This window comes from Taeniopygia guttata, chromosome 3 (assembly GCF_048771995.1).
Source record: "Taeniopygia guttata chromosome 3, bTaeGut7.mat, whole genome shotgun sequence".
NCBI lineage: Eukaryota > Metazoa > Chordata > Aves > Passeriformes > Estrildidae > Taeniopygia > Taeniopygia guttata.
Genome location: NC_133027.1, coordinates 46,652,078 through 46,676,666, shown reverse-complemented (window position 1 = coordinate 46,676,666; position 24,589 = coordinate 46,652,078). Strand labels below are relative to the sequence as shown.

The window sequence follows — 24,589 nt, the reverse complement described above, 5'->3', positions numbered from 1 at the left end:
TTTTCCCTTATGTATCTTTTTGTAGCATAAGATTGTTTCAGAATTTTTTAATACATAGGAAGATGTTTGGGTTTGGGCTGCATTGAGATTTTTTGCAGAATGGAAATTATTAAGATGCCGCCCCTTTTCTAGGTACCTAGTAACTTGGCAAAAGTAATCTGATAAATGTGTACCTTTGTGCATGTAAAAAGTATCAATGCAATAATTGAAAAATCTTGACATAAATACAGAAAGTAAATATGGCATTTTTTTCCAAATTATACTCAAGGTAGGTGCTGCAGCTGGCTAAAACAGTTCTTCACCAGATTTTATCAAATTAATTTTAAGTTAACTGTGAGTGTTCCTTAAAAAGCTGTTAAATAATTATAGTTGTTATGCAAGCAATTAATAAGAAAATGTGGATCAAATGTTAATGCTTTGCACCTCATAGGGAATGCAGGCTACTTTATTGTTTAAAATACACTGCCTTGATCTAAAATTTGTATTGATTGAAAAATTAGGCTGGTAAACCTTTTGATTTAGGAGCCAAAGAAAAAGCAAATCAAAGGAAATTCTAGCATACTGTAAGTGCCTGATTGTTCTAGTACAAAAATGTTATTCTGTTCATACTGAAACAATATTTAGCTTAGAGGTGGAAAATATTGTACAGTTTAAAAGGTTGTGGTTTTTATACTGAGAAAGAAAACCAAGATCTTAGTTTATGAGACACACTCTTCATCTACATTCAGAACCGGGTGTTTGTTTATTTCTCAGAGCAATTGTGTATTGCTTAAAAATGACTGCTATGCTGAAGTTATGATATAATGCTTTATTTAAGTCCTAATTTCTAATTACTATGTGAAGTGCATTTAAAAAAAAAATCTATGTTGTTAGAAATACTGGAGATAACTGCTGACCACCCAGAAGTTCAAGCCACGGTAGAAGCCATGAAAAGTGTGTCATTCTCTGAAGATACAATGTCACCTCAAATATATGCTGAAGCTCTGGAGGGAGCTATTGCAGGGGTGAGACTACAAGTACTATCTAGCAAAGTACTATTTTCCTAAGAGCAACTTGTAATAGGTTATGCATTATCCATATATATTCTTAATTTTTCCATTTAGAAGATCAGTTTCATTTATATCACATAGCCCAAAAGCTTACATAGGATTGAGGAGACACTGAGGAAGATCATGTGAAAGACAAATCTAATGAGGACTATTTTATAGACCTTTATATATAATAAAAAGATGTGTGTGCCTTTATGTATATATATTCACACACTTATACAGAAATTATTTCTGTCTTTCAACTTACCTGAGCTACATTGATAACGGCTGGGAGAATTATCTGACAGATCATTGTCTGCTCTATTCTTATATTTATAGTCACTATTAAAGAACTGAACACCAGATGTAAGAGTTTGAAAATAATTGTTTATGAAAATTTATCCTAGAATCTTGAAATGTTTTGAATTTGTTCAATGGATGTAACTATGGAAACTGGAGTGTAAATTCTTTATAGGCAAGCTTTAAAAATCATTATTACATTAGTCTCTTATATTTTAAAATGTTTTTCATTTCATTCAGACATATAAAGTTATAAATGTCTTACTTTTTATTGACTTGAAATGACAATAAGGAAAAATCATAGCATTTAGGAAGTAATTTTGTATTGTGCATTCTTTTTTGTGCAGCTGACTTAAGTCTTTTTATATTCCTGAATGTGACATTTTCTAACAGCTTATGAAGACAAACAAGGACAGGTTTCCTGGTGCTTCAGAAAAAGGAGGGTGGGTAGTGGATAACTACCCTCTGTCAGAAGACCACTGGTCAGCTTTATCAGAGAAAGGACTTCTACCTGACACTGTTGTCTGTCTGAAGGATACACAAAAAGATGGTTAGTAAATGCACCCTAATGCAACTTTATATTTTCTTTATTTTTTTCTGTTTTGATAGCTGTATATAAAACATACTTATGAGCAAAACTAGTAGTTGTGTCCCATTTATAAAGCTTCAGGGATCTGGAGAATGATTCATCCAGTGAATGAAGAGTACCACAATTTCTTATAAATTGGAGTAAGGGAATTACACAGAATTTAAACCAGGAATACTTTGCTATAACAGTAAAGAAGATTCCTCCCATTTTAAATCAGTTTTCATTTTTCTTCTCAGCAGGAAAAAACAGTAGACTCTCGTAGCATCAGATTTTTGTATTCTTTGTCTGGCTGGCCACCACCTTGTGATGTGGCTGTTGGTCAAATTTCTCTGCCTTGGTTTTCCCATTTGCAAAATCAAGTTAGAGGTATGAAATTTCTCAGCTTGAAGAAAAAGCAAGGGGGAAGATACTTGTATGCAGGTGTATCCTTTTCTCCATTCTGGGTCCAGCAATAAACCCCAGTAACTGCCTACCCAGATGGATACAATGGCTTAGTACCCATTAATTCAGAGTAAGGGATTTTTACTTTATTCTTTCCAGCCAAAAAGAAGATTGGCACCAGGCATCAATAACTGAACACGTTCATGTACTGTTAAAACTTTGTCTGTCAAATCATGTCCTCATGGATCATATTTCCTTGATTCATTCCACACCACAAGTTTAATTGATCTTTAGCAATGTTTGATCATTACCTGTTCAACCCAGTCCATTATCAAAAAATCTTGCAGTGGCAGAAACTTCCATTGAAGAAAGGCATGATGGGTCTATTCACATATAGTTCAAGAAAGCTCGTTAGGTGCCCAGCATTGGAATCAGGCTAGAGGTCTTTTCAAACCCTTGTCCCTGAATATAAAAATCAACCTGAGAAAATCAAGGTTACGCAGTTTACTATGAACAGATTTCTTATTTAAAAACCCCCAACTTTTCAGAAGTGTGTCAACTGATCAGCAAATCATCCTCACAATTCAGGAATAGTACCTAAACTACTTAGTCACACAGCTTTGTGAAATTTTGTAAGTAAAAGTGTTTCAGTGTGGCCAGAGCTCATACACAGACAGAATACTGGCTGAACATTTCTATGAGGAAGCTCTAGATCCAGTGTTTGTCAGAAAACCATATTTGCAGAAGCTGTCACTCAAGACCTTATCTCAGACACTTTTGGAAAGAACGTAGGGGCAAATAGCATTTCCATGCCTCATCTTTGCTTCCCAGCTATTCCAAGCTTATTGAAATGTTCATCAACCTAGTTTCTGGGACACAGTGCATTGTCCTTTCATACAACCACAGAAAGCATCTCTTTCCTGTCGGCATATGGTAATGAAATGTCAATACTGTGTGCTAAATAATAAGCTTAATAAATAATACTCTAGCCTGTACTGCAGTGGGACCACTGAGGTGGAAGAGATGCTTTCAGAATGATATTAAATTTGTCTTCACTTCTCAGAATTTAACAAATTAGTAAATTAGTTGGATAGAAGAAAAGGTTGTCTCATCATCCCTGAAATGTTTTAATCTAGATATTTTGGAATGACAACCGTGTTGAAAACTGGTCAGTAACTGCTCCTTTTTTTTTTTTTTTTTTTTTTTTTTTTTTTAAATTTTGTGAAGGGAAGAATTTGGGAATTCATAGCAGAGGCTTTCAAATTAAGGCCTCTCTAGAGCCTTCCTATTATGTGCTTGCTTTCTGCAAAATACACCTCTCTGCCATTTCCACTAGTTCTCAAAACCTAGCTCTTAATTACTTACTCTAATCTGAACAACCTATTTTATACTCTTGGTAGTATAAAATTTTGGCTAAAAAATGTAGCTTTTTGCTTATGGATACGTTTCCTTGGATTTAGCTATTTTGTTTCACTTTATTCTTTTTATTTGCACAATTGTGTTGACTCTACTTGATTCCCACTCGTTTCTGTCATTTAAATAATCATGTAGTTGAGAAGCTTACATTTTCACAGCATTTGAGTCATTACTTTGTAAGCTGTTTCCCGACCTAAACTCTCATAAGTCCACTGATGAAAACAGGTTTCAGCACACAGCCATATATAAATCCATTTGTCAAAGTAAATAAATCAATAGAGTTCCTAGTAGTTCCTGATTTCAGCATATTCTTAATTTCTGTCAAACAGCGGCAGTAGTAGAGGTATGCACATTATTTATATTTTTATTTTAATGTTTTTCATTATTTTCTTCATAGCATTCTTTCTACACTTGCAAATAAAATAAATGTCAGAATAACACATGATATATGAAAGTATAAGATAAATAATTTCCCTTCTGTCTCCCTTTATAGCCTTCATAACCTTCCAATATCCCAGATTCAGTCTTTAGGTGCTTTAAATTGAAAAAAAAAAGCTCTAAAATTGTAGAAATCAACAGCATAATAACATTTCTGTGGTATATATACTTTTTGTTGACTTTAAAAGAAAGTTGTCGGTAATTTGTTAATTGATATTCCTAACCCAATGACTTTAGTTTTATACAGATTAAAGTCATTACTGTAATTGTACATGTAATCGTGCTGCAGGAGACTGTATACTACGCAGAGCATACCTAGCAAGTAGGAATGAAAATAACTCTAAGATTTTGAAAAGACCAATAGATGAAGCATTAGAAAAGAAAGAAGATGATGCAAGGTAAAATATTCCAAATATCTGAATGTATAAAATTAACACAAGAAAATTCTAGCCTCAGTTTGTGTTAAAGGTATCAGTGCATTTATCACACAAATTAACTAAAGTACTACACTAAGACTACTTATCATACGTAGGAAATAATCCAATATCTCTTGTCTTTGAGGAATATTAAATTTATATCAGTACCTATGGTGGCAGTAAAATCTTTTTCTAAATGCTTTTTCATTAGCCTTTCGTTAGTCCAACCTTTTAAAGCAATGAGACAAGAACATTTTCATAATACAGTACATATGATTTTTATTTTTTACTACTGAAATTATATTTCCACATCTTTATATTTAATATATCTGCAATTTGCTTTAGTAATATTTATAAAGGTCTTAAGATAAATAAACTTTTATTTGCAGAGGAGGAATGGAAGAAACACTGACATCAGAGGAAGATCAGTCTTCAGCTGCTGCTGAGGGGAAAGGTGTGTATCATTTGACTTCTGATCTAATTAGGTGTTTCAATCATTTAGTGGTTTGATTTTCCAATTTTGATTTCCTTTTTTATTTTCAGTATCTAGAAAAATGACGTTTTGTTACTCTCTTCACTGGTACAGGCACTTAATTCTTTGTGTCATTCCTCATGGATGTTACAGAATAGAGATTATTTCCATTAAATCAGCCATCACTGTTGCAGTTTTCAATGAATCCAAAGGATGGGATTCTATCTCCTTTGGTAACTTTTCTAAGTGGTTTATTAACTGTCTTGAAACTACTCATCAAAAAATCTGTAGCTCTTTAAGTTACAAAACCTTGCTGGAACTTAGTCAATAGTTAATGAAAAAGTCACAAAATTGTCTGATTTTCTGGTCTTCCTCCAGTAAGCTCAGCCTGAAGTAATTAAAAGGGAATGGACTCAGTTCAGCAATGGCTCTCTTAACATGCATTAGTAATTGCTCAATCTGATTGAAACACACATTATGAATTGCTGAATCCAGAAGCCGAGCAAAGGTGGGGCAGTGGCAACTCCATGTCCCTAGGACCATGCAATAAGTCTGAGCATATATTCCCATTTCCCCTTTCATCCTCTTCTTACTCTATTATCCATGCTAGTTTCTCTCCAATCCACTTTGATCTTTACTTCTCCTTGGCTTCTCAGAAAAGCTTCCTAATATTATAAATCTCCCACAATCCCAAGCTGCTTTTCCCTAGGCATCCTCTAATGAATCTCATGCCCTGTAGGCAGGAAAACACCTCAGCCGGAGAGCTTCTCAGGGTGACCCATATCAATAGGTTTCACACCCAGACAATGCCTTCATCATCATCTTCTAATGGCCCTGAGGGGTGGCAAGTCAAGGTGTCAAGGTTATATTTGTTGTGATTAAGTTTTAGGGGTTCACCCATCTGTCATTGTTTCTCCCCTCCTTTGTGCTTACGGAGACGAGTCTTTAACAACATAATTTAACACCATAAAAACAAATGGAATTCTGTGTATTACATGAGGTTTCCTCTCTGGTAACACCATAAATAAAATATTATGGGTAAAGATGTTCTTAATTTGTTGCTTTCTATGTTGACAGAACCACATATTTTTTTCTTTCTTGTAAAGATCCTACTTTATATCAGAATTGTGTTATACTTAGTTTCCAGCTGAGAAACTATAATTGTCCTGGGTAGAAATGAATAATCTGTGAGGAGTGAGATTTTGGCAGCACACCATCTGTCACAAATAGGCTGGATTTTTGAACCTCAGATTCTGCCAGTTGAATTGAGGTTTGGAGTTAGTTCCAGTTATTTTCAACGGTTTGAACCTCAATAGTCCAAAAAGCTGCAGGGTTTTACTTCCCTCTTAGCCTTCTTTAATCCCTGCCTAGTTTCTTGGAAGAATGTTTCTGTCTGATATGGATCTCCTATCACGATGAATTGCCATGCATAAATATCTGTCTCTATATTAAGAACAATGTTGGGGACTTCGGAGTATTTTCTTTCTCTACTATACAGTTTCAAGATTTCCCATTCATAGCCTATAACAAGGCCTAAGTTGTAAAGGTAGTATAAGATAGACTGAATAAGATAGCATTCTTTTAATTTTTAATGAGGTAGCATTTCACCTACTCTGTGAAAAAAAATACTGTAGCTTTCTAGGAGTCTTTAAATTGCATGTAAGCTTTTTTAAAAATCTACATTATAACGTATAGTTTCTAATAAAACACATAGCTCTTCTCTAAAGTTAAAAAATCCTATAGTATTAAATATAAAGACTTCTACAAAGATACTTTATCATCTGCATCTCAAATACCAAAGTTCATGGTAGTTTTGAATATCTAACTAATTTTGCTCTGAGTACATCAAAACAACATTTATTAATTATAGAAGTAATAATAATCACGTGGTCTTAAGGCATGTTAAGTCCATGTTCAGAGAAAATCATGTTTTCCTATGCCTAAATTTTATTTTAATAATCAAACGCTGACTCACCAAAACACTTCAGTCATGCTGCTCTTAGCCTGACTTAGTTTCATTTCACATGTAGTGCCATAAGTACATTGACTGCAGCTTTTCTCCCATGTGATATATCTTTACAACAATATAGATAAATGTTGACAGTTCACATGTTCACAATTTGTTGGGTTTTTATAATATATAGCAGTTATAATAAAAAAAAGATAGCTCAGAGAAATACTCCAGAGTATTTTATAGCAGTTACAATAAAAAAAAGATAGCTCAGAAAAATACTCCAGAGCCCAAATCATACTCTTTTGGTCTCTCATATGTGGTATCCTATGGGAATGGCTCAAAGGTGCACCAGGAGAGGCATAGACTGGGCATCAGGAAGTGTTTCTTTACCAAGAATATGGCCAAACACCAGAACAGGATTCCTAGAGATGTGACTGATGCCCCAGACCATTTAAGAAACATTTAGGAAATGCCACTAATAACATGCTTTAACTTTTGGTCAGCCCTGGATTGCTCAGTTGATGAGCAGTAAATTATCATTGTAGGTCCCTTCCAACTGAAACAGTTCTATTCTATTCTATTCTATTCTATTCTATTCTATTCTATTCTATTCTATTCTATTCTATTCTATTCTATTCTATTCTATTCCACTCCATTCCGTTCTGTTCCGTTACGTTCTATATAAATAGATGCACATTTTAATAATCACTGTTTTCGTAATGTCAGTGGAATCTGGGATTGCTTCAGCACTGAATATATTCAAGTTTATAATACTGTAGTGTTTAAAAGCAAAAAGTACTTTCAGTAATGAAAAAGCTACTTACACGTGTCTTAATAGGAGTAAAAGTAACTGGAGAAGGAGACTTCATGTAGATCTAACAAATGTATTTAAATGCGTTAAGAAGCTAAGTTCAATGCTGAAATGTCTGCTAAAGATACAGAAATCAATTCATGTGGTAACTCTTGCTTGTATTGTCTCGCTGAAAATCAAAGCCTCCTATGTTTTTTTCATGTCCTTTAACACAATTATTCTGAGGGGTTTTTTCACGAATTTCTTACTTTATTTACTTTATACTCTGAAAAGCTTTTGCAGAAGCTTTGCATGAGTATGACTATTTATACTAGCTATATCAATTCATGAGACTATATTTCAGCTGTTGTAGAGGAGTTCTCAGCTTCAAGTGGATCGGTGGGTTCACTCCAATCTTGCTGAAGTAATACTTGGCATATTCTTTTCCTGCCACATTTCTGCCAGAGATTGCTTCCTTTCTATAGCAAACTCAACTGGAGCACACATGCTTATGCCTCAGTATTTCAGGCTGGTGTGTTTGTACAAACCCATCTTCACTAATGTCTCTTCTGCTGCTCATGCTATTTGGGCAGAAGTTCTTGGCAAAAATAAATTGGTAGCTGGGCTCATAATTCCAGATGTCATGCTTGTGCTTTCACAGCTGTTAAGATCAGTATTAGTTATATACTCTTTAATATTGAATCCCAGCTCTTTAATATTGATCTTCTTTCTCATTACAGATGGTGGAGGGTTGAATCAATACCCTTTTCTTGGGCTTTTATTCTATTTTCTTGCTTTTTTATTTTTGTCATCATGTTAAATTCAGTAAGATATTTGAAACAACAACAGCAAAAAATAATTAAACCTGTTTATGTTAGTGCATTTCCTATTTAGTCTTTGAAGATAAATACTTTTTGGAATCAATTGTAATTATAACATTTACCAGGCAGATGATATCTGCTCAGTCCTACAGCCTCTAAATATATTTCCTTTGCTTTTCTTGACTGACTTGCATCCTGATTTGTGCTTTCCCCTACTTTTAACTGGAGGCTTTTCAGATAGAGAGTTTGGACAAGGACAGTTTATTAAACTGGAGATGAGAGATTGCAAACTACTTGTACTGCAAACTTAAAAGCAAGCTCTAGTGATATTACCTTCACAGTTTGTTCAGAGTTTGAGCAAAGCTGCATGATCTTCAAAGCCACTTTCTGCTGTCCTTCATAAATCAGATGTGATAACTTGATTCTAATACCTGTACTCCCAGCATTTTGGGCAGAGAAATATCAAAATTTGAAAAACAGAAAGCTTAAGAACAGCTTCCTCAGTTAAATTCCAAATACCTTCAGGTCTTAAATTCTTTTAGTCTCTCATTCAGATAAATAAAGACTAAGGAATATTGGTGGAGAACAACTATGCAATGTTTTGCAGAAAAAAGCAAAAAAACCCTATGATTAAAGCTATCAGTCTTTCTGGAAGTTCTTGTCACTTTCTGAACATAATAAGACAAAGGACATCCTCTTAATTTACTTCACTTAATATCTGTCAATTTGTCCTCCTTGACCCTATCCATTACCAGTCTTGTAAATTAAATAGAACCATAAGCTAGTGAAAAGATATATGAAATCTTGTAACAATTTTCTCTCAAAAAACACTTTGAAGGCAACTCATCTTTAATGGATGGTTGGCTTTAGTTTTTAAAGTATACATTTTAGCTTTTATCTGCTAGAATTTTAAAAATATTTTAAAGAACAAACCAGAAATAAATCAAATATAAACCATTTTATTTTAATAGAAAGTTGTTAATATACATATTTTTATGCATTAGAAAGAATCAACTTTATCTGTAAACTAAAGTTGTCTTTCCAATTAAAAAAAAAATCAGTACATACAATATAAGTTTGTCTGTAGAGTGTATTTCACTGTAATATGCTGGAGATTATTTGGCAGTGTATATTTATAAGTAAGAAATGAAAAGTCTGTATAAACAAACTACAGTCTGTTTCAAAAAGGCAACTGAAAATACATTAATAATGAAATACAGATCAGTTCCAAGAAATGAAAGTGTCACTCTTATCATATATTTTGCCTTTCTGTTTATTTTGCCAGTTAAGCTCTAATGAAGAAGACATGCTGGCTTCTGGTGTGTCTGTCAGCTTTGGCAGTGTTGCAATGAGGAGAAAAGAAGGACTTTTTAATCTTTTTTGATGTTGCATATGGACCGAGGGAAGTAAAAGTCACAGATACTAAGATATAAAAGGCTTTCTTTGCCCAGCAATTCACTAGGGAATGTGGGGACAGAAAACCTTCAAGGATTGTTTGTATCTATGGTAACAATGCTCAGTTAAAGCACAGAACATGCAGAGCAAAAGAATATGAGGGATTGGTATGTAGGCATTCCCTACAAAAACTGAAGATTTAAGGCTGGGGAAGATTGTTACCTATCACCACTATGATAATAAAATTAAATTAAGAACAGTACTGTTAGGTAAAAGGCCACCTCCTAGGAGAGAAAGTTGTTTGCATTTTTATATAATTTATTTTTAGACCACTGCTGTCTTTTCATGCATTTTTCTTGACTATGTTTTTAATTTAAAAAAAAAATCTTATCACTGTAAGTAACCTCACCAAGCAGAGTTATTATAATTTGTATCTAATGGCAAAGGTACACTGCCGTATTTGGTCCCTGAGACAAAGTAAATGTCAGGAAGGCAACAATTTTGTCATAATAAGGTTCAAATACCTGAACCAAAACCAAATGAGTTTTGGGTTGTCTGATTTTCGGTCTGTTTCTTTTCACTGGAAATGTAAACCTTTTTTTCTTTTGTTACCTCTCCCCTCTTTCCAGGGGAAAGTTTCTGCAGTTCACTTAGACCTGAGTAATCTAAAGGTTCTGTAATTATGCAATACTAGCTGCTGGATATGCTTCCTTAAGCAACAAAACCTTCTGGATAGAGGTATTCTGTTGGAATTATGTGTCTAAAGTAGCAAAACAAAGCTGGAACACATGCTGGTCCATCCTTTGCTAAATATGGCTTGTCAGAAGAGGTCACATGAATTCTAAGTGCATTTGAGATAAACTACTCTATGAACTACTCTATCAAGTGGATTCATTGTCATTTTCAATATTCTGTCTCAGATTATGCCAAATATTCATTTAAATTTCTTGTTCTGCTTGTATATTTCTAAAGTGGCATGACCTGCTGAGAACTGAGAGGTTTTTAAAGGGCTGGACTGTAAGATAATCTGTTGAAAGCCAGATCCAGCCAGCCCTCATCTTCCTTGTGTTACTACTGTGAGCGGAGCTGTGGTTCACAAGGCAGCACATATGATTTCTGCAGTGTGACTGTGCCAGGGATAACATGTGCAAGCAACAGTTAGTGTAACCCACTTACTAATGTATCCTTTCCTTCATTTCTTAAAATCTGTGTTCCTAAGTGAGTCATCATTACATATTGCATTAGAGCTGCCCAAATTTAAGCAGGTTTTACCTAGCTAAATCTCTGTCTCCTTTGAAATATATCACTGTAGAATGCAACATAATTAGTGGTACAATTTGCACAACATCTTTTAATGTACATAAAAAGGTATATTTATGCTCTTATTTCGAATCATGGCAAGAGGCAAAAATGTCATTTCAGGGCATATGTAATGACAGATAAAGAATGAATATCTAGTTTAGTAAGATGCAAATGTTTTTAAGCCTTTTCAAGGGAAAACATTATTTCTAATTCAAGATCAATCTATTTAAAATCTGCAAGATGTCTCTCCTTAATGATATTCCCTTTTGCACTTTATGTTTACACTAATAACCAAATAAGAGGAAGATTAGCCACCAAGGTGTCAGTCCAATAGATGTGTTGTTCAAAACTAAAAAAAAATGGGGGAAGATGTATTATGTATTGGTTGTTATAAAAGATCACAAAAATACTTGTTGAAATGCTTATTTATTAATAGTTCTGCAGTTTACCTTGGCTGTGCAATGGTATGGCTGGAGCAGGGGCTGACAGCCCTGAGGGCTGACGAGGGGTCCTGAGCTCTGGGCAGGTGGGGGGAACCCCAGGGGGCTGGGTAGGGACAGCCAGGCCTGGGGATGTCCTCAGGTCCCTGAGCCAGCACATGAATTGCTGTAGAGACACCAGCTTGCTTCAAACCTCAGTTAATCATGGATATAGTTCAGGTAAATGGTGATATTGAGAGAATAAAAGTTTCGACGTCAAAAGTAGAAGAATAAAATTATGAAAAGCATGTAAGTATTTAGAAATTTAGCATATTTCTAGAGAGCTACACATTGGGATACGGACCCTTAAAAAGATGTAGACATTGCAGTACTCAAACTACCATACTACCTCTAAAGTGCCTGATTTCATGTATGGACTAAAGGGTTGTAGAAGGCACAAGTAGCAAACAAGTGAGGGACCAACCTTAGTGGGCCATGAAGGAATTTCAAAAGAAGGTGTGTTAGATATGGTCCTTGTTCTGAAGGCACTTGCATATCCCAGCTGATAATGGCACTTTGAGGTGATACTTTAGTTGGTAGAATATTACACAAAAATTAGCCAACATCTTTACTCTGACCTGTGGGAGTCCAGAGCTTCCCTCTGGCTGCCCTGGAAGGCCTGGGACCCTGGCAGGGGGTCAGGAGCTCCACTATACAGAGCCCCAAGAGATACTGTCTCTGATCTCTGCCCATGGAAATGTGTTTTCAATCTTACAGGATGAATTACAAGCTCTGAGTGTTTGATATAAGTAATAATTAAGTGTGGCACGGGTGCAAAAGTAAAATTTTAAGTTTATAGATTAGTGGTTCAAAGGTGACAAGATGGAGGAAATTGGGTGTGTCTTGTCCTTTTCCTCCTTCTTCATGCCCTCCATGTTTCACTGTAGTGTTGGCATTTTTCTATTAGTTTAGGCTGGGGACACGCTGTTCAACGTAGATGATAGATATTGGCACGTTATTGTAAATATAGCACACGTAGTTTCTGGTATATAATGTTTGTAACATCCCACTGGGGGCAGAGCCCCGCACGCTGCCCTGCAGGACAGATCTGCGGCAGGGCAGCAGAACATGTTATAGATAAGCAAAAATAAACAACCTTGAAAACAGCACAGATGAATTATGGCTTCTTCTTTGGCAACGGGGCAGAAAGACAGAGACTTTCTACAATCTCGGAATCATCAATACCTCAGATTCCGACACTGACCATTACATTTCAATCTGTTTCCTGCCAAATCTCTGAAATCCTGCAGCATTATACACTTTTTGCCTTTTGGCTCTGTTTTGGAAAATTCAGTGTTTCATTTTCAAATTTCTTCAACAGTCCACAAGAGGAGATTGAGAGATACTTGCTTCTGGGAGGAAATAAGTTTTCTTAATGAAGAAAATTGTAACAGGGCAATCTAACCCTTCATAAGCCAAAAAATTGTTTGGATTTTTCAGGGAAAAACTCAAAATGAATGTTACAGAGCTGCAATTTGACAGAGTGAGCATTGGCCTGCTTAATGCCAGAGTGACCATAAAGCATTGATATTTTAATGTTTTGAGGGGTTTTGTATTATTGAGAAAGTAGTCAGTTTTTTACATATAAGGCATTACAAAGGACTTTCATTTTTAGTGATACCTCTGCTTTATTCATGTAGGAAGTTACATAAGGAAGAAGAGTAGTAATCATCCTTTTTTATGTAAAAAATCTGTTGAAGTTCATTGGAATAGACTGAGTATGTTGGTATTTGTGTCAAAATCTGTTTGTGCTCTTTCGAACTAAAAACAAGAGAGGAACAACAAGAGAAGTGGAAAATTTTGGCAAAATAGAAAATCATTCCATTCACTGATATAATTTTTTCTTGTATCTTTGTTTCTGTCAAGAAAAAAAAAAAAACCACAGCATATGCTGTAAGTCCCAGCAAACTAGAGTAATATCAGATCATTTAACTCACTGCTCTCAACTGTTTTTCTGTCTGTTAGCTGACATCACTTATTAACAGAACATAAGAAAAAAAGACAATCAGAGCTGAAAATTAAATGAGTGCAGAGATTGGGAACAGCAGCATCAACACCACATTGCTGCTGCCAGTGACAAGGTCTTTATGGAGTCATATAGGCACTTGGGTATCATCTTCTAGCTGAGATAGGACTTTGTCTCAGGACTTTCAGGGTCTAACAGTGTATGAATGGATAGTAATTGCAGTCCTATCTAGCTCCTAATTGGAACCTTTTTTAATGTGTCAATATCAAGTTTTTAATTCTATATCTGTTGTAAATATCAAGTTTTAAATTCAACATCAGCTGTCAATATCAAGTTCTGAATTCCATCTGTCTTCTTCAGCAAGAAATTGTGGTGGAAGAAACTAACCCCTTGTTTATTTGCTTACAGAGTATGACAACACGTTTGGTATGGTTTTGTCATATTTAAAATGTGTAGTACCAGTGACTTTCTTATTTATATTAATGCATCCTTTCAGTCTCTAGCTCCTGTCAGCTGTCTGTGAGACAGTGTTGAGAAACAGGCTTGGACTGATCTGAAACAACAGACATTACAAATTTCTGCATGTTTCTTAAGAGATTAAAGTATTCTCTCTTTCAATTACTAAACAAGTGATTGTATGCAGACATGGCTTCATTAAAGCCAGAATTTCCTGTGAGAGTTTCCCAGTTCCAGTATTTAGAGAGGGAAGTCATTATAAGATTTTTTAACTTTCTTTCCATTTATTTGTTCATTCAAATTTTCCCCATACTGACATGAAGCATGACTATATGGAGAGTCTGTCAAAAGCTGTTCATCACTGAATCATAATTTTTAGATTAATATATTCTGTATTGTATTTCTTTGCAGAAAGAGTCATATTTATTTTGAGTGCTGATTTAAATAACCATATACAAATATAGTTCAGCAACTTTACTTCATTTATTTTCCTAGAGAAGCCACAGTGTATAGAGTATCAGCATAATTAAACTGGGAGTTTATGACGTGTCTTTGTAAACTCCTAATATAATAATTCATAATTATGGGGAGGAAGAAGTATTAAAAGGTATGCCACCATATTTGAGCAATATAAAAATAGTCCTAAAGCCTAATGATAGTTTTTAAATGTAAAAAATTTTAGAGGAGCATTGCCTATTTTATATTATTTGATTTTCAGAAATTACGCAACCTGGATTTGCAGAGGGTGTTTTTCCAGATACAGAAGAAATGAAAACAATTAAAATGAAGATTGACCTTTTCATGAATGATTGGGAAAAGGTGGAATCAAAAATCAGGAAGTCATCTCAAGTTCAGGTGGTTGTTTTAGAGATTGCTGAGCAAACACCAGAAAGTCTGCTTAATCAAACTATTCTGGTTATGGAAAGTAAGTAATACTGTTTATGTGAATGGCATTTTAACTGTCAAGAAGGATTTTGGATAATTCATTTGACGAGCAAATTAGGGAGTAGATTATACTCAGTTTGATATTACTAATATGAAGAGGGTCATATTGTGTTCTCTGAGTTCTCTGAGCTGAAAAGCACAATAGCAGCCTTTCAGACATCTAAGAGTGGGTAAAATATATATATTTGAAATATATATGTAATATAGCTATGCAAATAAGTGCATAATAGCTCCCTAAACATTCTGAAAGCACATTTCCGCAGTTACTTGTTCTATCTGTGCATGCCAGGATACTGGTTTGAGACATGGACAGATAGTGAAGGTTCATTAATGTAATATTCATTGGACTAATGAGTCTTTCAGGGTGTGTAATAATCTAACCTAACCACCTGCACAGATTGTAGTTCAGAACTGAATTTTACATTAATTATTTTAAAATTAGTATTTCTTTGGCAAATTACATTTCTTCCTTTGTGTGGTCTTGCAGAATTTTGAGCACTGGAGATAAATAATACTACATTTTTCCTATTATCACTACAAATCAAGTGTTTTATTAACCAAAACATCTATTGTTCTGGTTCTATAATAAACTGAAATTTGAGTGATGATTTTTCCTAACAAGTAACAGTAAAAAAAAACCCTCTTTTAAACAGAATGGTACTATCTGCACTTGTTTGTATAATACTTTTGTAATACAAGTTCCCATTGAAAATACAATTTACTTCAACCAAAAACAACCTGTAGAATTTCCATTTTTGGAGGAGGCAATATAGTAATTTCCACATCTGGGGAGAACATTTTGTTCTGTGAGTAGAAGAAAGGCAAGATGCAGTTGGAAATATTTTCTTCCATGTATGCGCCTACTTTCATGGACAAAGAGAATATATTCTGGTATAGCCAAAGGATAACTATTAAAACAGAAAAAAAAACCTTAACCTTTTCAGAACCTTTTAAATATTATGGTTGGGAATTATCTGATGAAGACTTAGAGGAGGAAGCACAAGATCTGGATGCTGAAGCGACAAATGAGGAAGAGGAAGGTGAAGAAGAGGAAGAGAAAGGGGAAGAGGGAGAAGAGGAAGAAGTAAGCATGCCAGGTTTTATCTGTTTATGCTTTTATTATAACTCCTTTTTTTTGAGTTTGAACATAACCTCAGAGAAGAAAGATTTTCCTTGATCCTGATTTTTTTTTTTAATCCAGTTGAAGCCTTCTTAAAAAATAAATATTAGCATGTGCTTCAAGAACACTTTCAGTACATTTCTGTGTTGCGGCAGATAGTAGTTTTACTACAGCAAGAAGCTCAAATACCCCTATGCTAATAGAGAGAATGACTATACCTAGTTTTGCCAGATGGCAAGAAGGGGTTTATGAAAGAAACAAATGTGAACTTTGATTTCTGTCAGCTAACAATGATTCCATGAGCCATCATATAAACATCAGAAGATGCAGAGTCCTGTTCCATTTCAGCTATTGATAATTTTCACACACCCACTTTAATGAAATTAGAGGTCTAGCTTTGCCTTTCTATTTTCATCCTATATTGGAAGATTCCCATCCCCAAATTTAACAGTACAGGATATCTACGGACTGAGTGAGCAGTATTGAATATATTTTTTAGAAATTACCTTTACTGGATAAGTAATCTGACTTCATAACACCAGCTCTCACTGTATATTCTGAAGAGGTCTACATTTAAACAGATCAGTTTCAAAAATACAGTAGGAAAAAATTTTATCATAGATACTTCTACCCTAATTTTGATCCTCAATGGCTAACTATGATATTAATGATATTCTTAATTTAATTCTTTTCTGAATAATTCTCTTGGACAGTTTGTTTTCTGACTCAGAATCTAAAAAAGTGTGTATTTTCCTAGACTTTTTTTTAACCATGCAAACTTTTTTGAGAATAACACCCTAATTCAATTGTCAGTTAATATATTTGGTGTTATTTAATCTGATCTACTTAATCTGAGAAAACTCTTGAATTCTTTAAAATTTTCATATTTTCAGGATGAAGAAACAATTCAGCAAAAGAAAAGGCATATGGGAGACACAAACCACTTTTGTCCAGTCAGTCTGAAAGAGAACTTTGTCCTCTACCCTGGACTCCAGGAATATGCAGCTAAATATAAAGAAAAGATTTATTATTTTTCTACTTCTGAGTATAGAGATAAATTTTTGAAGAACCCTGAGGAGTATGTAGCCCACAATGAACCACTACAAGTGAGAATCTTAAAAATTATTTAAAGCAGATAATAGCAGATTAAAAGAACTACTTTATGTTTCCATTTAGATTTTTTTATTATGGCTGATTTTTTTTCCTAAGTGACAATATATTAGGCAAGCCCTTGAATCAAATAAAACACATGGCTTCCCTAGTGATTTTTAATGTAAATTTGTATTAACACAGTGAATTAATGATGCGAATACAGCAGAAAAGAGATGAAGATTATAAAGGCTTACAACAATCTTAAAATGCGTTTAACAAATGACAAATATTGGGGGTTTTGTGAGTTTTTTATAACTTGAAAAAGGGCAAAAGAACAGAAGATTTACCAGATCTGTCTAATGAAGTTTCATTTTTACATGCTGATAGTAGAGTAGTAGATTTGTTTCGTGTTTCCAGAGAGCAGGTAGTTTAGTTATAACAGCAATAGAAAATCTGGGAACATTAAAATACAAAAGTATATGACTGGTTTTTGATGAATTTTTTAATCATGATATTTTTGAAGTGAAAAACAGTAGGGGGTGGGTGCACTGTACACTCCAAAATGTTACAGAATATTCTGTTTTTTTCCTGTAGGCTCCTCCTTTAAGGGTGTGTTTACTTGGGGTTCATGGAGCAGGTAAAACTACTTGTGGTCGAGAGATAACAGACAGATTAGGAATTTTCCATATTCAATTTGAAGAATATCTACAGGAATTGATTTTACCCAAAACTAAAAGGAAAGTTGGGCCCTCTTCTGATGGAGATCATGAAGATGACAATAAAATACCAGAGGAACTGGAAGACTTCTCTCAGACCATAACTAAAACTGAAACAGAAAAGACCAAACAGGTAAAAATATTTTATACATCCATACACAAAATAACCATTTTCTGGCCAAAATAGGAATTTCTTATAAAATTGTAAAAATTGTAAAATTATGTTAAATAAATACTTGATTAAATTTGGAAATAATAGTACATGACAATGTTTTATAAATATGACGAGCATTCTTCAAAACATTTTCAAGAGTTATATACAGGTGTTTTTCTAAATATTAGAGATAGATTCTAAATGCCTAATGGAAGACCAGCTGAGGGGGGAAAAAATGGTCAAGGTCAGAATAATAATGGGAAGGCATGGTTTCCTTTAAATGTTTATAATATGCAGATTCAGTCAAGTGCATGTGTTCCAACTGCACAGGACTTTAAAAATGTTCTCAGCTGTGCTCTTTGCACTCTCTTGGAGCAAAAGAACAGAATGTCTCTACCAACCCTTTGATCTGATCATCCCTCATAAAAAATCAGAAATATTTATCATTAATAACAGGGTAAGCTAGTATTTTTTTAATGCAGTAGGTTTTTTAACCTGGATTTTAGTGTTTCTTTGACTATTGGCAGCAGTTTCAAACCACAAAAATAAAGCAACTCTTGGGTAGCATAAAATATGCCTTGTAGCTTTACTAAGAAACTGTTTCAAATAGCTGTATGTTCATGATACTGGTAGAATAATTAATGAATAATAATTTTCAGAAAATTAGTACTTTTGCTTAATCAGATTAACTACTGGCTTAAAATCCTTATAAATGCACATTCTAAACCCTATCTCTTATAGGATGCAATTTCTTTGAAGGAGAAACTTTTACATAACTCTTTATTGGGGATAGTATTTTCTTTTATTAGGCAGTGATCTGTTGGGAGAGAAAAAAAAATCCATAAAGTTTTAATGCAAATGAATTCTTTAGATAGCAATGGATATGATAAAAGCCATTCACTATGTAGAGAAGTTTCACCACAGGTACATAGCATATTTCAAAAATGTGTAGTAAAAACCTGAAAATCTATCTCTCACACAACAGAAATAAGGATTTATCCAATACTTGAAGATTCAGGAAAAAATGTGTTTCTGCCTCACATTTAAGAGCCTCTTTTTTGGTGTGTGCTCCTGATACCTGCCAAGTTCCCTCAAGTTACTAGTCATCAAAGATCTTCAAACACTTCCTACTACAGGATTTAAGGAAGCAGGCAGGAGAGGCAGCAGGCTACAGAGGAGGAGGCATACAGAAACAACACTCAGGCACAGTATTAGGAAGATGAGCACCCAGTGGAAGTGGAAAATAATTAGGCCTCTAAATTTAATTCAATTTCTGCTGTTTTACAGCAATTAAAGGTCTAGAAAATATGTGTCTGACACTGACATCTGTGGCCTACAGGGCTCTGTGTCTAACAGGAAAGCCTGGGTAAAAAAATGGTACTACTCAAAAACAGAATAGGATCAAATTTGGGATAATTTATGTAAACTGGACATATACAGGTCAATGGGGTGCACTTACAGGTGCTGAAAGAGCTGCCGAAAGTACATTAAAGGCCACTCTACTCTCTTGAGAAGTGGAGCAGGTCCCTGATAACTTAGAAGGTAGTGTTCTAATGAAATAATACAAGAGCAGGTAATATTGGAAGCAAATGCTTCAGCACAGATACGGTACAGATCAAAATCATGGATGGCAGAACAAAAATCCAGGTTTTCATCAAAATCAAAGAGGGGGTTCTTTTTAAAAGTCAGTTTACAATTTGGTAATCCCAGCCAAAAATATGGCAAGTGTTCCTGGCACTGATGGTTATGGCTGGTTCTCACTCAATTTTATTTCTTTGGCATAAATACATGTCTTACACCAACACATTTCTGTTATTATTTTTTTCTTGTCATCTTCATATCTGCTGGGAAACAATCTTTGACTTAGTATTTTTTTTTCATACTCCTTTTAAAGTGCTTAATCTGATGGTGTGATCTAAGCACAGCTCATACAATTTTAGTTCAGTTTAGAAATCCATTCATTGCATTGGGCCCTGCACAAACTCTAGAGGATAATTTCCAAGGTTGTAAGTTCCCAGGCATTTCTCTGAATATGAATACCACTAGACTGTCTGACTATCCTATTTTTCACTGACCCTCCAATCCTGCAAAATTTCATTAAATTCCATTGTATCATTCTTATTCACTTTGGCACAAGACAGTAGAAGTTTATCTGTCAAAGCTTAAGGTCAGCTATAATGTTCAAAGCAAAACCGCTATAGGCAAACAAAAATATACCATGCAGTCTAGGAAGTCCAGCAAAAAGATATCATCCTGGTTGCTTTAGTGCCACATCATTGAAAGGTCTGGGGGGAAACTTTGTTCTTCAAATCGCTGCTCTGTGGGGTGTTCTCTCTTTTCTGGAATATACATCTCATGCTTCTTCTCTTTTTTCAGATACAAACACTTTTCCTACCTCTCTTTACCAGTGGTAATGTCAGTGATACATTTTTATATGCTTTACTGTTTTCTCCCATTCACACATTTCTTTCAAGATGACTCTGTGCTGCAAATCTGGCTACCACTTTGTCTACTTAGGCATCTTCTATCATATAAACATCTTTTAATATATATACTGTGTCAGGCACTAGCAAAAATATTACTCATACATACTACATTAGAGCTGTGACTTCCAGCATATTCTCAAGTTCTTTTTGCTACATTATCAGAGGAGATGTCAGGCATAGGAATTCTTATTCAGCTATGGCCTTTTGATATCAGACACATTTTGATTATTGATATATGAATTGTGTAAACTAATCCAGAACCACAAACATATATAATCTTTTCAATATTTTTTACTACAGTCTATGTCAGGAAGCCATTCTATGAGAAATGCATCCTCAACCATATCAATCTCACAGAGTTACGTATTCTGGGAAAAAACCCTAACAGATTTCCACAATAATTTAGTATTTTGCTCTGGCATTTGAATATTCTGCATTTGCCTAGTCATTAGTACTACTACTGTTGTATAGAACAATGCTATCTGTCTGGTATCTGTTCTGCCTATATCAAATAACCTTATATGTCCTTCTTCAACATATTTTTTTGGAATCCATCCAAATATAATAGTTGCTTTCAAAAAGTGAAAATACATTCGGATATAGTGCAAGTAGTCTTCCAGTGTGGGAACATGTATAGCCAAGTGGAAAACGGTGTGTAGGCAATTAGGAAAAACTGTGCTCATTTCAGTTTCTATTCCTCTGAATTGAGCATATGTATAATTAAATACTTAACAGTTGTGCTTGATTTTAGGTTTCATTAAAAATCATACAGCAGCATTTGCCCTAATTTTAGGGATTTGCCTAAAATATGTAATGTAGTATGATGCAATATGGCAAATGAGTTTGTTTCTGCTAGTTTAAGTCAAATGAAGACAGTACCCTACTTAACCAAAAACAATAAACGTGCCAAGTAGATATTTCTTTCTGGTTTTGTTTTTCGGTTGGTTGATTTTGTTTGGGTTTTTGTTTGGTTTTTTTTTTTTTCATTTTTGGTGAATTTTCTTTACATAAAGGAAGTGGAATTAACTGATGAGGAAGAGGCAATCAAAGCAAATCTAATGGACAATACAGAACTGCCTCCAGAAGTCCTTGATAAGATTGTTCCTGACTGGTGGAAGAAAGAGCCATTCCGGTAACTGAAATTAGATTCTCTCTTTCTTTAATTAATTTTAGGAAGTATATCATCCATTGTGTCCACAATTGTAAATAACTATCACAGAGATTATTTCAATGCTCTTGTAGTTTTTATGAGTAATGACCTACCTGTCAGTCTTGGTTTTGTTGTATTATTTTAATTGATATTTTGACAGTAATATCATGTTTCATATGCTGCACACAGGATTGGACAAATGTACTTGGCACACCTGAATTAGATTAAACCTCCTAAATAGTTGGGTAGTTTTCATGGTCTTACAGGATAGATATGAAAACAAACCTTTTATATTTTTATATAATTTTTGTCCTGACTACAGACAGGGGATAATAGTTCTCTACACCGTGTAAAAAAAGGGAGATCAGTTCTAGGAAAAAAAGAATGCACCAAGTCAAAAAATCACCCAGCATTATGCATAATGTTGTAATATTATATTGTATTAAATCCTATTGTATTGTATTATATCACATCACAATATATTACACTAATAAGCTATACTATGTTGTACTCTTCCTCCCCACAGCATTCAGGGCTACTTGTTCTTTCCTCCTACTTGTTCTTTACTTCCAATTCTTCTAGCTTCTTTAGTTTTCTGCAATTTTATAATGTATCCTATTAAAGTCTAAAGTAATAGGTATAAATATTAGCTTCTTATCACCAAAACATTCATCCTTACCTAACTACTTGTCTAATTCAAAATTGTAAGAGCTCCAATAAGCCATAGAGCTTTATAGGTATAAAGGTATATGACTTGTTGTTAACATATGCAGGAAGAGAAATTTAAGTCATGCTGAGTGGCAAATTTCTCATCCTTTACTACAGATGAAACATAAATTTTCAGGCACAAGGTTTCTTGGAAGGTTTTTACCATAAAAGGAATGGTAAAAGTAATGGTTTTATGGTTCCCCATAAAAATAATATAGAGAACCTTCTATTGTTTGAGACCAATGCCTAAGAAGTATTGTTTTTAGAGTGACACAAGCAAGTCTGAGGACCCAATTAGGTTTGGGTTTTTAAGTTCTTTTAAAATATTAATTGTTGCACATTAAAACCTCAGAAGAAATTAATTTGTAAGTACAGTAATCAAAATACACAGCAAAATATCAGTTTTACATTGTCAAAATTTACTAGCTGAAAGTATTTTTTGAATAAAGTATAATAAATAAAGTATTTTATAAATAAAGTATTTTATAATAATAAAGTATTTTTGAATGCTCCTAATATATGCATTTAATATGGGAGGGTTTGTGGGGTGTTTTTTCAAAATAATTACATGTTCATTGTATTGCACTTTAAACTACACTGTGTAATAATAAATATGTTACTTTCCAATTAGGTCCACAGGCTTTATACTGGATGGCTTCCCTCGTACTTCAGATGAAGCCAGCTATCTGTCAGAACGAGGACTCTGTCCTGATGTTGCAGTTTATATTCAAGTAGAAGAAGGTGACATTCTTAACCGCCTTTTTCCTCCACGTCTGAAAAAATGGAAAGACAAACAGCTTAAAAAAAAGGAATATAAAATGAAGCTAAAGGAACTAAAAGCAGAAAAAAGGGTAAGTTTTCAGCCCTATGTAATTTTTTTGTTTGTTTGTTTCTATGAGAGGTCTGAACACAGATTCTGAAACTCCCAAAGCTGTGAAGAGCACACAGAGTAACAGGTATTGGAGCGAGAAGAAAGTTCTACACATTCACAGCATTCCTAGGCTTACCATAGGAACCAAAAATAATTTAGGGCTCCTTTCCTCTTCTATGCAATTAATGCATGCAGGAGTTTGGGCATCTTGCAGCCCAAAAAAAGTAGCTGTGCTGCCTCATAAATGGCAGTCATGGAGAGTCCAGGAAAAAAAGGCAAGTGGATGGAGGGAGTGAATATGGCAATAAAAAAATCAGACAGTTTGTACACTGTAGTACTGCTGCATCCCAGATTCCCTGAGCATGTGCTGTTGAATTATCAGCATGTCCCATAGGCTGACTCCCATAGGGAGTGTATCTGTGTTCCCAATTCTGATACTCTGCACAGGAATGCAGTAACTCTAAGCCACATTCTCAGTGCTGTTGCAGCTGCTCTGTGTCCCATTCAAATGAAGCTGTGCCTACTGCTGAAGAGGTTACAAATGGTTGAGGTAACCTGAAGCCTCTATGCAGACATTTATAATTGGCACATGTAATATTTCCAAGGTTTCTCACCTTCTATAAAAGTGAGAAAGTACTACACATGTAATATCAGAAAAGGCCTGCGCATAATTACTACAGAGCAGCTTTCACACAGGAAGTTAGGACAATGGAATCTGGGACAAGACTCATACAATACCATTAATATCTCTAACCTGTCAAAGGGAACACAACACATTTACTATCCTACTCAGTGACCCCTTTGCCAAATGGGTGAAAACCACCTATAGAAACCACCTATAAATTTAGAAACTCTCTAGTTTACCAATCAACCTATTACTATATTTGCAGTGTGATAAGAATCACAGTCTTTTTTTTCTTCTAATATCAATCTCAGAAGTTGCCAAATTATTTTTTCTAAAATATGCTTGCATGTTTGCCTAGCAGAGAGTTCTATCTGGTCTGCAACATTTCAAACTCTAGGTAGTGTTCATTAACATTAGAACCAACTGGAACAGAATTTAAGGTAGAAAGTGTTAATTATAGGTTACATTACCAATTTTCAGAGGGGAGTTTTTATCAGGAAGTATCATCAGTCTTCTTAC

General features: G+C 34.5%; 1 protein-coding gene across 3 annotated transcripts in view; it reads left to right on the top strand.

Annotated features, from left to right (window-relative positions):
• Positions 1–24,589, top strand: part of AK9 (adenylate kinase 9) — a 60,631-nt gene that overhangs the window by 20,196 nt on the left and 15,846 nt on the right. For all 3 annotated transcript variants that reach the window (XR_012055012.1, XM_030267718.4, XM_072926770.1), the window contains exons 15-24: positions 874–1,004; positions 1,722–1,878; positions 4,442–4,550; positions 4,958–5,022; positions 14,922–15,128; positions 16,093–16,232; positions 17,162–17,374; positions 17,955–18,209; positions 21,730–21,848; positions 23,206–23,425. Coding sequence is in view for 2 of the 3 variants with exons in the window: in XM_030267718.4 (XP_030123578.4) it covers positions 874–1,004; positions 1,722–1,878; positions 4,442–4,550; positions 4,958–5,022; positions 14,922–15,128; positions 16,093–16,232; positions 17,162–17,374; positions 17,955–18,209; positions 21,730–21,848; positions 23,206–23,425 (1,616 nt within the window). In the remaining variant the exon portion in view is untranslated. The remainder of the gene's footprint in view (positions 1–873; positions 1,005–1,721; positions 1,879–4,441; positions 4,551–4,957; positions 5,023–14,921; positions 15,129–16,092; positions 16,233–17,161; positions 17,375–17,954; positions 18,210–21,729; positions 21,849–23,205; positions 23,426–24,589) is intronic.